General features: G+C 39.2%; 1 protein-coding gene across 3 annotated transcripts in view; it reads right to left on the bottom strand.

Annotated features, from left to right (window-relative positions):
- Positions 1-847: 847 nt before the first annotated feature.
- LOC140420940 (ribosomal protein S6 kinase alpha-6) overlaps positions 848-12,183 on the bottom strand; it is a 126,337-nt gene continuing 115,001 nt past the window's right edge. For all 3 annotated transcript variants that reach the window (XM_072505125.1, XM_072505126.1, XM_072505127.1), the window contains 5 exons: positions 10,574-10,735; positions 7,454-7,530; positions 4,726-4,843; positions 3,804-3,944; positions 848-2,966 (listed from right to left, as the gene is read on the bottom strand). In XM_072505125.1, coding sequence (XP_072361226.1) covers positions 2,841-2,966; positions 3,804-3,944; positions 4,726-4,843; positions 7,454-7,530; positions 10,574-10,735 — 624 coding nt within the window. In that variant the 3' untranslated portion in view covers positions 848-2,840. The remainder of the gene's footprint in view (positions 2,967-3,803; positions 3,945-4,725; positions 4,844-7,453; positions 7,531-10,573; positions 10,736-12,183) is intronic.

Genomic DNA, 12,183 nt, shown 5'->3' with positions numbered 1-12,183 from the left:
GCCTCAAAATAAGGGGAAGTAGATTTAGGACTGAGCTTAGGAGGAATTTCTTCACCCAAAGTGTTGTGAATCTATGGAATTCCCTGCCCAGTTAAACAGTTGAGGCTCCTTCATTAAATGTTTTCAAGATAAAGATACATAGTTTTTGAAGAATAAAGGGATTAAGGGTTATGGTGTTCGGGTGGGAAAGTGGAGCTGAGTTCACAAAAGATCAGCCATGATCTCGTTGAATGGAGGAGCAGGCCCGAGGGGCCAGATGGCCTACTCCTGCTCCTAGTTTACCTGTCTTATGTCTATGTCTTGTCCTCCCCCGAACATAACAGCCATCTTGTGACACTAAAAAAGATTATTACCAGACGCCCATTCAAGACAGTTAAGTTTCAATTGTACAGATGCTTGAGAAATGCTCAAAAAGGCTTGATCTTAATATTCCTTTTTTCAGTCTTACGATAGGACTGTTCTCTGGCAAGTAAGGATTCCTACTTGCAGAACTCGTATTATACTGTCTGCAATCACCAGTAATGGCCCAGAAATTGGTTTTGAGCAGTGAAGGAAAGGTTTGCACCAGTTCGCCCCAAGTAGATGCACAGAGAATTTTAGCGGTTTGTCAGCAGAGATTTCTAGTCTCGGGCATTTCGTTGCTTTGTGCTCCATGGGGACTGGGGCATCTGTGAACAGAGCAAGCAGATGTCAACCTATCAACGTGAAGAGCCCTCACAGTCGCAAAGCAGGAAGTAAAAAAAGCAGGAATTCAAAATCACATTTAAATCATTGCCCAGGAAGCGAAGTAAAGGTGGAGATATTCACATGGGATTAAAGGAAAGACATAAGACACCAAAACACAAAATTGATATAAAAAATTATTCTATTTTTATTTGATAAATCCAACTTTCATTTTTATCCTAGGGAATGCAACTTCACGTTTGTGAAATTCATTTTTCAGAGAAGTTGCTCAGCGGTAATTATGACTTACTACGCTGTTAAAAATGGAAGGTCTGACTGAACAAGGTTTAAGCTATTCCATTGGTCTTTAGTGCAAGAATAGTGAATACTAAGAATCAGACTCATTACAGCACAGGAGCTGGCCATTTGGCCCATCAAGGTGACATCAGTTATCTGAAGGGTAATCCAATCAGCCCCATTCGCTGCTCTATCCCCATAGCCCTACAAGTTAATTTTACAAAAGTGACCATCAAATTTACTTTTGAAATTACCGATATTCTCCAGTTCCACCACCCTCAAACGCAGCAAGTTCCAGGTCACTACCACCACTTGTTGCCTAAAACGTTCTTCCCCCACATCCCCCAAACAGCCCAAATTCAGAGTGCAGATTCCATCTGCGAAGACTGAAACAGTGCCACCATGTGGAAGAGCAGAGTATCACAGGCAGCAGCTAGTGGATTTCCATGTTCAAATGCGCACGCCTAATGCTGCTGTCAGTTTTACCCAGTAATAATGACGACTACCAATCGTCTCGCTATTACCTGCACAACAAAATCTGGGCCAAATTCTGCATAAATACCTCTGCACAATTCACCAATATGACATGAATTTAAGAAAATGGGCACATTATGAATAATTGCAATGATATCCCTCAGGGATATTCTCTTTCACCTGACTTGCAGCAATTTTATCAACATAATCAGATTACGAAGAGACACATGTGAATGGCACCATTCAGGCAGCATATGTCAAGGCTTTCTTTCACATACGAACAGCATGGATTGTGATTAACACTGTAGCTGTGCAGGACTCTCATAGTGGGAAGAGAATATACAGTGAAAGCATTGTTAAAATGTCCTATATTTATTTTTCCTTTTGCTTAGGGCTAAGATTCCAATTCAGCCCAATTACACAAGTTGGTTAATTGCGAAAATATGACCAAGACTAGAATATGGAGCTAGGATTGCAGTTTTAGTCTGACCATGCAGGCGACATCGGTAACTACCTTCAACTTCATAAACCACAGAAAACTGAAGAAATCAAAATGTTATTGTGGCGAACATGAAGATGTAGTACATCAACACTGCACAATACTAAAGTTTTAATTTGCCTCTTTAGAAATTACGTGAAGGAACTGCAGGATCTTCCACCTTAGTGTGGTTAATGCACTTGCCCTAAATGTCAACATTTTCAAGGTTTTACTGTAAAATCTCAACAAAAATGAAATATTGCCAAATGTACCTTTTGGGTCGTATTTATCTAATTACAAAATTGCAGAAATTCAAGTGCTTGTTTAGTAATTTCAGAACAAGTGGAAAACCAAATAAAGGACATTTGTTAAGGAGCAATATTAAGGCTGTTGGACAACTTAATACAATCCAGAAGTTATGTGCAATGACATTTTAATGACAATATATAAATTGACATCAAAATAAAATTTTATCTAAAAGTACTGTATTCCTTGAAAATTAAAGTAAATAAATAAAATACAAAGTCTAATTAACCAATGCCTCAGAACAAGATCACATAAAAGCAAAATAGCTCTGAATGTGGCCACCAGCGACCAACCTCCTTACTTTGCTGATCCCGTTGCCACCTTGATTAGAATTATTATGCCCTTCTCAAAATTGCAATGATAAGATTCAACTTTCATGATGTAAACCGGTCTGTTACTTAGTGAGATGAATTAGCCTCTGTAAGCTTATTTATAATTGACAAAACCTTATCATTCCATCTTCCAGTGAACATAATCCTTGTCTCGATTTGGTAGCTTGATCTCCCAATACTCAAAGTAAAAAATAAGGAAAAGCAAAAACTCTTCAAGTTAGTGCAACCTCCAGAACTTGCTGTCATTCAAGTCAATTGAAAAAGTCATATGGTGTTGGTTCATACATATTTCATAAGTCTGTTGAGGTAAGTTTTTTCATGACTCTGCGTTGGGCTAAACTTGAAGCTGCAACTGGCTCCAACACTGGACGAAGGGTCTTGTGGTTGAGGGCAGAATATGTAGCAGCCATGGCACCCTAAGGATAAGGACAGATCTTTATCAGGAAACACAAGACTGAAATATCATGTTCTTTATTTTTGATCATCAAAATTAAATAGTTTCTTTTCCTACATAATTTTGGAAATCAACATTTATATGAAGGTAAACTGCAACTGAAAAATAGGACCCTTCACTTTGATGCATCAGTTCATTAATCATTGACAGTTTAATTGCTTACCAGAGATACATTGTACTTTTGGTTGTTGTTGATTTCCATCATTACAATAAAAACATGTAATTGCAACGTATCGCATACAAAATCTGCAAACTTATTTCAGGGTGAGACTGGTTGCTTTTTGTCCCTTTTTTAAAAATAAAACCAATAGCTCTTGAATATTCTGCCTCAGTGATGGGGCATAGTGCCTCTAGAGTCATCTGTACTCCAGTCCCTCCACCTCATCTGCCGATGTGGCTATTTCTGCCCTCTATTACTTGATGTAATACATCAACACATTAACAAACAGGTTTACAATGAACACTTGCTGTGGCTCTCAACCACTTCTGTAATTATTGCATATAATCGTCACTAGACTGTACAATTTGAATTATGTAATGCATTTTGTGATATTTTTGAAATTATAGCAAAATGTAGTTTTTGATAATTAGCAATAAAAATGTCATTAACAAATTCCTGTTAACTTTAATTCCATTTAACCTTTGGAAAAGCTAATAGAAACAAGATTTTCTAAGAGGCAAGCAACAGCGAAAAGCACTTTTAGAACTCTTATGTAAAACATACAAGGGCTAAGAAAGTTTTCATGGCCAGTTGAAACGCAACAGGCCAAGAGTCAATTAACCCTGTGATAATACCTACTTTCACCAGATGAGGTGCATCCTGTCGGTTTAGTTGGAAATGTGGTAGCTGATCCCGGCAAGCAATCCAGGGATGTTTGAGCACCTGCTCAGCTGTGAATCTTCGATGGGGATCGACATGAAGCATATTGGATAATAAATCCTGGATTTCAGAATTGAAGGAAAGCATTTAAAATCACTCTTCAAAGCTAAGCGACATTAACTATTTGAAGAATAATTGCAGATTAATTACGGGCATGGCTACTATATGGAGTTAAAGACTTTTTAACTCAGGGATATTAGTTTAATTCTGGTTCAAGCCGGGGGCATCTTTCTCTGATGGGGTGTAAACAAAGCCCTGATATAGGTCTTCACTTGGGAAGTTAACATTGAGAACTTGACGGGAAAAGAAGGGAAATCTTTACCCACTGTCCAATTCTAGATTTAAAACGTCCTTCAGCCTGAATATACTGGCCCACTCAACACAACAAGAAAAGTTTCCCCACCTTTAACCTGGGTCTCATTAACTTATGTCAGCAACACAAAATTGCCAACAATAGTCAAACAATTTCACTCAGACCCAAGGCAAAAGTTGTTACTCCTTCTGCTGAAGCACAATGTGAATTTTGCTGTTGGATTGAACGGTAAAAGCATCAAGTCGGCGGGATAGCTCTTCTGGATACAAAAAGGAAAGTTATTTCTGCCTCAATGCTATTAATGCTCAGCTTGCCTAGACTTGGATATCAACTTAAACTCAAGATCCAAACTGACTCAAGGAGAACTGCAGTTTTTGGAATATGCTCATTGCAGTGGTCAATTAATCCACCACCACTGGATTATATTTGTCTCACCTTTATTTTTAAAATATTATGTTATACTTGCCAGTAAAACTTTGGTAACTTAAATATTGGCACAATTGTACTGGCACAATAAGTATACTTTACCTTAGCTGCATCCGAGACTGTATCCCAGTTGCCTCCACTCAATGAGAATTTGCCGCTTCCTATTCGTAATAAAATTTCTTCTGCAGTATCATTTGGTCCATTGGCAAAAGGAGTATAACTAGTGCATGTGAAAAAATGAATCAGCGATTTAACAAAAACTCGTGCCCGTTTTTCCCAATTTCCTTGCGACAGCACTGAATATGGTTCTATGGATGCCGGTTGCCCTGCTTTCATCAGTAGCCTTGTGGCACACGAAAACCTATTGCAGCCTATGTGTGGGGGAGTCATGCAATAAAGTGTTCATGGTTATATTGATATAATGTCTTTTCAACAATATAAAGTCAGCTGGAAAATAACTGAGTATTCTTCTTCCTTCTAAAAGGCAACCGTAATTGCTGTCATCTACCCCATGATTGAATGTTATCAAGACTCGATAGCACTTGTGATGGAGATCATGCTCGCCGCAGAATTCATTTTAGAATAAGGACAAGTGTAAGCAACAGAAATTAATGCATAAAGTATTTTAATTCAAAGTGAGATAAAAGGTCTTTCAAAAATCACCACGTGCTGCAAGAAACTTTAGCTGACCCCAAGGATCATTAAGCCATTCCAGACAAATGTGGGATGAGAAAGATCCTTGAATTGACATTCCATAAATTCTTTAAAGTACCTTCTTGCAATTATAACCAAGAACTAGACCCTGGGAAGAATATTCTAAGATAGAAAAATAAAAATTCCTTCCTTAGCTATATAACTTTTGACACTTAAGATAACACGCTTCGGAATAGTGTCTTTCTGATCATCTGTATATCTAAGAAACTTGACACACTGAAAATAGACAGAAGTAGAACGATCTCTTAAACAACTCCCTGCCCAACCATATATCTTAGACACCTGACATTCAAGCAGATACTGAGACCATTAAAGCACATAATTGTTGATAAGGCAACAACCCTGACCATTTGGCTATAGGAAATTAGCCAACATTAAGTGATAAGATAACAGAAAACCCTTGACTAAATAGGAGATTTTATGTATAAAGAGGGACATTTTGGCAGAACTGGTATCTCACTCTGCCCTGTTGGACTGGGTGAAAGTCTGTTCTACAGCTTGCCTCGTTCAACAAAGACCATCACAGTTTTTGTAAGTATGTTTCTATTAAACTTCTTAGAAATGTACTAGAAATTGTTATGAGAAACCGGAGGATTTTCCATGGTTAGATATATCATTCTCTTAGAGAAGTTAGTTTGTTAGCAGGTAACAAAGGCCTGTTAACTGTTTTATATCCTTAACAGATAACCAAGGACTGTTAATCAATTTATATTTTTAACTCTGGAATTCTGTATGTATCAATTGAGAGTACTTTATAATAAAAATGCTATTAGAAATTAAACTGTGCAGACTTACTCTCAATAAGTTTTAGATCCTAGACACTCATTTAGGAAGTCTTACATGACAAGGATCCATGACTGACAGAGGTAAGGATTTTGTTATGAGTGACGAATCTGAACTTCTTCCACGAGAAAGTAACTGAAATCTTATTTGGCTGCTTGAGACACAGAAATGCACCCTCCCCTAGTGAGAGCTATTCTGGGTCGCAGGAGAGAAACAGATTTCCCTCTTTTGGTGGCTTGACCTAAATCATAAGATAGTGTTTTCGGATCCAGTGTACCTAAACCCGTCTCACATTTTTTAACCAACCGGGGATTTGTCCACCAGCTGGGTTTAAGAAAGATTAATCAGTGCAAGATGTTCGATCCTTTAAGCTTAGTTTTACAACTTGTAAAGTTTGAAATAATTGTTGTTTTGTGCAAATAAAACTTCCTCACCAATTACGTTGGATGATAAAGTATAGTAATTAGTACTGAATGGATCCATAATTCAGTTTAAAAAGATGTAAGACCAGAAACTGGCAGCCTTTCTTCCACACCATGCACTAAGTTCAATTTAATTCACCAAACAAAACTGACAGAACAGACACAATTAGGCTAGAAATTAGGCTATTTGTAAATGAACGCAATGCATTTATACAGTATTCTTTTACTATTTTAGTGTAGATAATAACCCATTTAAAATAAACAAGCCACTGAATCATTTTAAATAGATAAGCTTGCTCTTAAATAGTAAACATAGAAACATCATGCAAGCATATTAACTATTTGTTGAGTAATATTGGCAACAGAAATTTCCAACCTATTGATACCCACATGTCTCTACAAGATTGCCTGCTGAACCAAACATAAAAACGTTCACCCGCTGGCCAGGATGAGTTTATATTTAAAGAGTAATGAGAGGATAATTTACTGAAGTAACAGGCTCCTCTGCTAATTAAAACAATGATTAAAGTTCAACCCACGAAGCAAAGGCAATGGAAAAAATTTAACTTCTCGGAAAAGTAACACTGCACAATAGCTATAATAAAAGCAAAATACTGTGAATGCTGGAAATCTGAAATAAAAACAGAAAATGCTGGATAAACTCAGAAGGTCTGGCGCATCTGCAGAGAGAGAAACAGAGTTAATGTTTTGAATCCATATGACTCTTCTACAGAACTCAAGAAAAGTAGAAATGTAATGAATTCTACAGTGGGAGAGGTGGATGGAGGAGCTGAGGCAAACTAGAACAGGTTGGGGTAAAGGGTGACAATTCCCACAGCGGACGAGACTGGGAAATTTATCCTCAAGTAATGGACACAAGTGGAATCTTTTGTGAGTTTAGCTGTACTTACCCAGCCAGCATCGTATATAGGAGCACTCCAAGGCTCCAGATGTCACATGCAGCATCATAACCCTGTCGCATAAGAACCTGAAAAGCAACAAAAAGGTGCACTTTCATCAAACTGCAGTCACAAGAATAGCCAGCCTGATTACTAAAGTGTCTGATTTGTTATATGCTTGTTTGTTTGAAAAAGCTTTGATCATATAGCATCACAGTTTTGTTTTCAAAGCGGTGCAAGAGTGTTCAACACTGTTTATATCTTCTAATATCTCATTGTTTCCTTCTCATCTCTCGTGAATATCACTTCTGCCATTTAACTGTCTCCTGCTCTCCACCGAGCACTTCACAGGACATTCCATTCCTTCCCTTGCGCTGAGCCATAGTGCTTCTTTCTGCCCTTTCTCCAACTCCAGTCTTTTTAAAATGCTCTTCATTCATAACATCTTTCAGTTGTGAGGAAGGTTCGAGACTCAAAACATCGCCTCTTCTCTCTGTAAAACTTCACCTGACTCACTCAATGTTTTTGCTTTGTATTGTCAAGCCTCACTCACAGGCCACAAAGTTTAAACTAATAGTTTTGGAGCAGATAATCTTGGCCATACTTTGCTTCAGTCAATGCTGCGTTATCAGTGGGTTTCTGATGAGACATTAAGCCAAAGTTCTGTTTGCGACTGTCCAGCCAGTTGTGTAAAAAAGAATTCCGTGAATGGGAGCTCTCTTGATGTACTGGATAATATATTTTCCTCAATCAACACCAGAAAAATAGATCAACTGTCTGTCATCGCATTGTTGAGCCTGGAACATTGTTACGGGATGGGATTTCGCTGTTCCCTACCAGACAGTGGCTGCATTTTAGTATCGAGCACTTTGGGACATCAGGAATATGTGATATTGGGACATGTAAATACAATTTTAGTTTCATTAACTTTCACGTTTAACAAGGTGCTTGTGCAAACAGTCATTGGGACTTTGATTTAGAATTTTTCCCCAAAGGTGGCAGTATGCTTCCAAACACCTAAACTCTTAAAATTTAAACAAGGCAAATGAGAAAGTAAGAAACAGAAGATAGAAGAGTGATCTTTGGTCTTGATAAAAGACACATTCAATACCGCAGGACACACTGAAATTCTTTACAGGTGAGGAGATATTTTTGAAGTATAGTCACTGTTGTAATGTAGAAAAGTCAGCAGGCAATTTGCACAATGTCCTATAAATAACAAGGCGATAATAGCAATGCGCCAAATCTTGCTGAAAAGATATATTTCATGATGTGCCCAACTAGTTCAACCTTTTCCTGCAATCCTCAGCTCAAATGTAATCTTCATCATATCTTGCTGGAGATGCAAGCTGACAACATAACATCTGGGACTTTTAATGCACAACAGATTCAGCAGAGTAATTTCTTAACCCAAGAGATTTAAGTACAGTAAGAAGTCTAACAACACCAGTCCAACAGGTTTGTTTTGAATCACTAGCTTTCGGAGTGCAGCTCCTTCATCAGGTCATCACTCACCTGATGGAGGAGCTGCACTCCGAAAGCTAGTGATTCGAAACAAACCTGTTGGACTTTAACCTGGTGTTGTAAGACTTCTTACTGTGCCCACCCCAATCCAATGCCTGCATCTCCATATCAAGAGATTTAAGGGTTGAGAAAGGAACAAAAGGAATCACAGAGAAGGAGGATGAGTTAGTCAAATCACTATTCAAATCGGGGAAATTGTGAGGAGAGCTGGAAAGGAAAAGAAAATGCATTTAAAATTTGAAATAAAAATCTCTTAACAATTCATTACCTGAAGGAACGTGAATCAACAGATTAAATTGTTCATTTTGTCAGTTGGGCAGATTAATTAGCGTTGCATTAACTATTATATGATTAAAAAGAAAATCAAGCTGCTAATTATTAGTCCTAAATTTCTGCAGTAGGTTTAAAATTGGAAATTAATGGACAAATCCAGCAAAGTAACTGGAAGGCTAAGGGTGAGATATGCTTGTGAGACACTGTGGTAGAATGATATAAGTCCTCCAACTTCTGGAGATACACACCTCAGCCCAATTTGGACATGTGTTATAATTGCATCATTATTTTTCCAGGAAGATTTGGTCCAATGTATTTGAACACTTGGATTGGGGAATATTGGTCAGAACACTGAGAGAATTCCCCATGTCATCGCCAACGACTGACAATGGGATCTTTTACATACACTTGAGGGAGCAGATGGCTACTCGGGCTATTACCTCATCTGAGAAACAGCACTCCCGATGGTGCAGTACAGCCCTCAACCCAAGTACTATCTTAGACTGTGTACTGGACAAGGTGGTGGAGTGAGGCTTCAACCTGAAAATTTCTAACAGAGAGACGAGAGTTTTACCACTTAGTAAGTGTAGCTGCGTAACATTCCCACAGCTCAGGCAGCACATGGTCCACGAGCAGCAGTTTGCGGCCCGTGGAATATAATCTCAGTTATATTTAGCTATATGTTAGTTCCCATTTCGGGGAGTTCAAGTAAATTGCAGTTGAAGGGAAACCAGTAGACCAGTCAGCACCTGAGCAACTTGATCATTTTAACTCTCACTAGATTTTTTTTGTTCTATTCTTATACCCGTTTTATTCCATTCGGTGCTATTAGGTAATCATAGATTATCATAGAATTTACAGTGCAGAAGGAGGCCATTCGGCCCATTGAGTCCGCATCAGCTCTTGGAAAGAGCACCCTACCCAAGGTCAACACCTCCACCCTATCTCCATAACCCAGCAACCCCACCCAACACTAAGGGCAATTTATCATGGCCAATCCACCTAAACTGCACATCTTTGGACTGTGGGAGGAAACCGGAGCACCCGGAGGAAACCCACGCACACACGGGGAGGATGTGCAGACTCCGCACAGACAGTGACCCAAGCCAGAATCGAACCTGGGACCCTGGAGCTGTGAAGCAATTGTGCTATCCACAATGCTACCGTGCTGCCCCACAGCAGTTCCACACTTTAAACAGCAAGTTGAAGGTTATGACAACTAATTAGTTATTTTATTAGCTTATCTCAGGTGAAGTGACTGGCTTCTCTTAGCAGTTTATTAATGAAGTATTCGTTTATTTTATGTGCAACAGGCAAGGAGGGTTGTTGGCCTACCTCAGGAGCCACAAAGTTGGCTGTGTAACACGGGGTCATAAGCAGGCCATTCTCACCACGCAGCTGTTTAGCGAAGCCAAAGTCACATATCCGGATAGATTCAGGGTCGCCAGATTCATCCATATACAAAATATTGCTTGGCTTTAAATCTCTATGCACAACCTTATTGTAAAAAATAAACCACATAAATTATTCACAGTTCATCTGAGACATTGAAAGAGTGTTTATGTTATAGAAACATTACCAAAAGTTGCAGCAAGTTTTATAGAGAGGGAATCCCTCTTGATGAATTTCTGCAGTCTGAACAGAAAATACTTGCATTTTTTACAGGTGTATGGCCCCTTCCTGCTGATTCCCTTATTTTCCATTTTTTAAATTTTGCTGTTATCATTTTGATTCATGGATGCTTAATGGACAAATATCTTTAAGGTAAGCAGGGGAATTGAGGTACTCAAAAGTTACCGCATAGTACACTGTGCTAGCTTTGGACAGCTGACCTCAGACTTTTCTGCACCCGAGAGATTGGTGGAACTTGGTTCGATTGGTTGGCAGGTGACCGCATTCTGCCCGGTAACAGGCGGTGATTGGGTCCTGCCTGAGTGGGATGATTTGCAGAGAGCCAAGGGAAAGGCAGTTGGAGACCTAGACACTCAAAGGAAAGACCTGTTCACTCTTTCTCCCTTGTTTTTCTCCAGAAAAGCTGTACAGCTGCCTATTTCTGAAACTGCAGAGACACAATCATAGAATTCCTACAGTGTAGAAGGCGGCTATTAGGCCCATCAAGCGAATCGTCGACCGAGCACCTTACCAAGGCCCACGCCCCCACCCTATCTCTGTAACCTCATAACCTCACCTAACCTAACCTTTTGGACACGATGGACAATTTAGCTTGACTAATCCATCTAACCAGCACATCTTTGGACTGTGGGAGGAAACTGGAGCAGACCCGGGGAGAACGTCCAAAGTCCACACGGTCACCCAAGGTCGGAATCGAACCCAGGTCCCTGGTACTATGATGCAGCATTGCGAACGACTCTGCCACCATGCTACCCTGTAGAATCAATGTACAGCTGTAGAATGAATCTACAATGAAAATCATTGCAGACTAGAAACAGAAATTCTGAACTGAAAGCTTAGATTGAAGAAAGTTGTGCGAGAAACAACTATTTGAAACAAAGAACATATCTTTCTACTTTACTTATTATTTAACACCCATCTTCTCCTCTCTGTGTATGTCTGTTTTGTGTGTTTGCGTGTGGAGGGTGAAGTGAGTTTCAGTTGAGGGGGGAGGGTTAGGAATTAGATAATAGGTAACCTATTGTATTTGCTGCATATTTAATTATAGTTTGTGTTAATAATAAACTTAATTGTGTTTGAATTCATTACTCAGCAGCTAGGGGCCAAATACTTTGGGTGTTTTTCAAAGAAATATTTATTAATTTCAATTGTGTTGCGACTCCGGGCCAAGTGGGGCTGGAATTGGCCAAGCACTAGCCCAGGGAGTCGTAACACAGCTTAATATGTTGGCAAGTCTGTGCGCAACTGCGGTTCTGAAAAGTGAACAGTGGCAATAGGTTTTGTCACTAAAACCTCTTCTGCAGAGAAAAAGG

Source organism: Scyliorhinus torazame, chromosome 5 (genome assembly GCF_047496885.1).
Source record: "Scyliorhinus torazame isolate Kashiwa2021f chromosome 5, sScyTor2.1, whole genome shotgun sequence".
Lineage (NCBI taxonomy): Eukaryota > Metazoa > Chordata > Chondrichthyes > Carcharhiniformes > Scyliorhinidae > Scyliorhinus > Scyliorhinus torazame.
The sequence above is the reverse complement of the archived record's forward strand: the minus strand, read 5'-3'. Positions and strand labels throughout refer to the sequence as shown.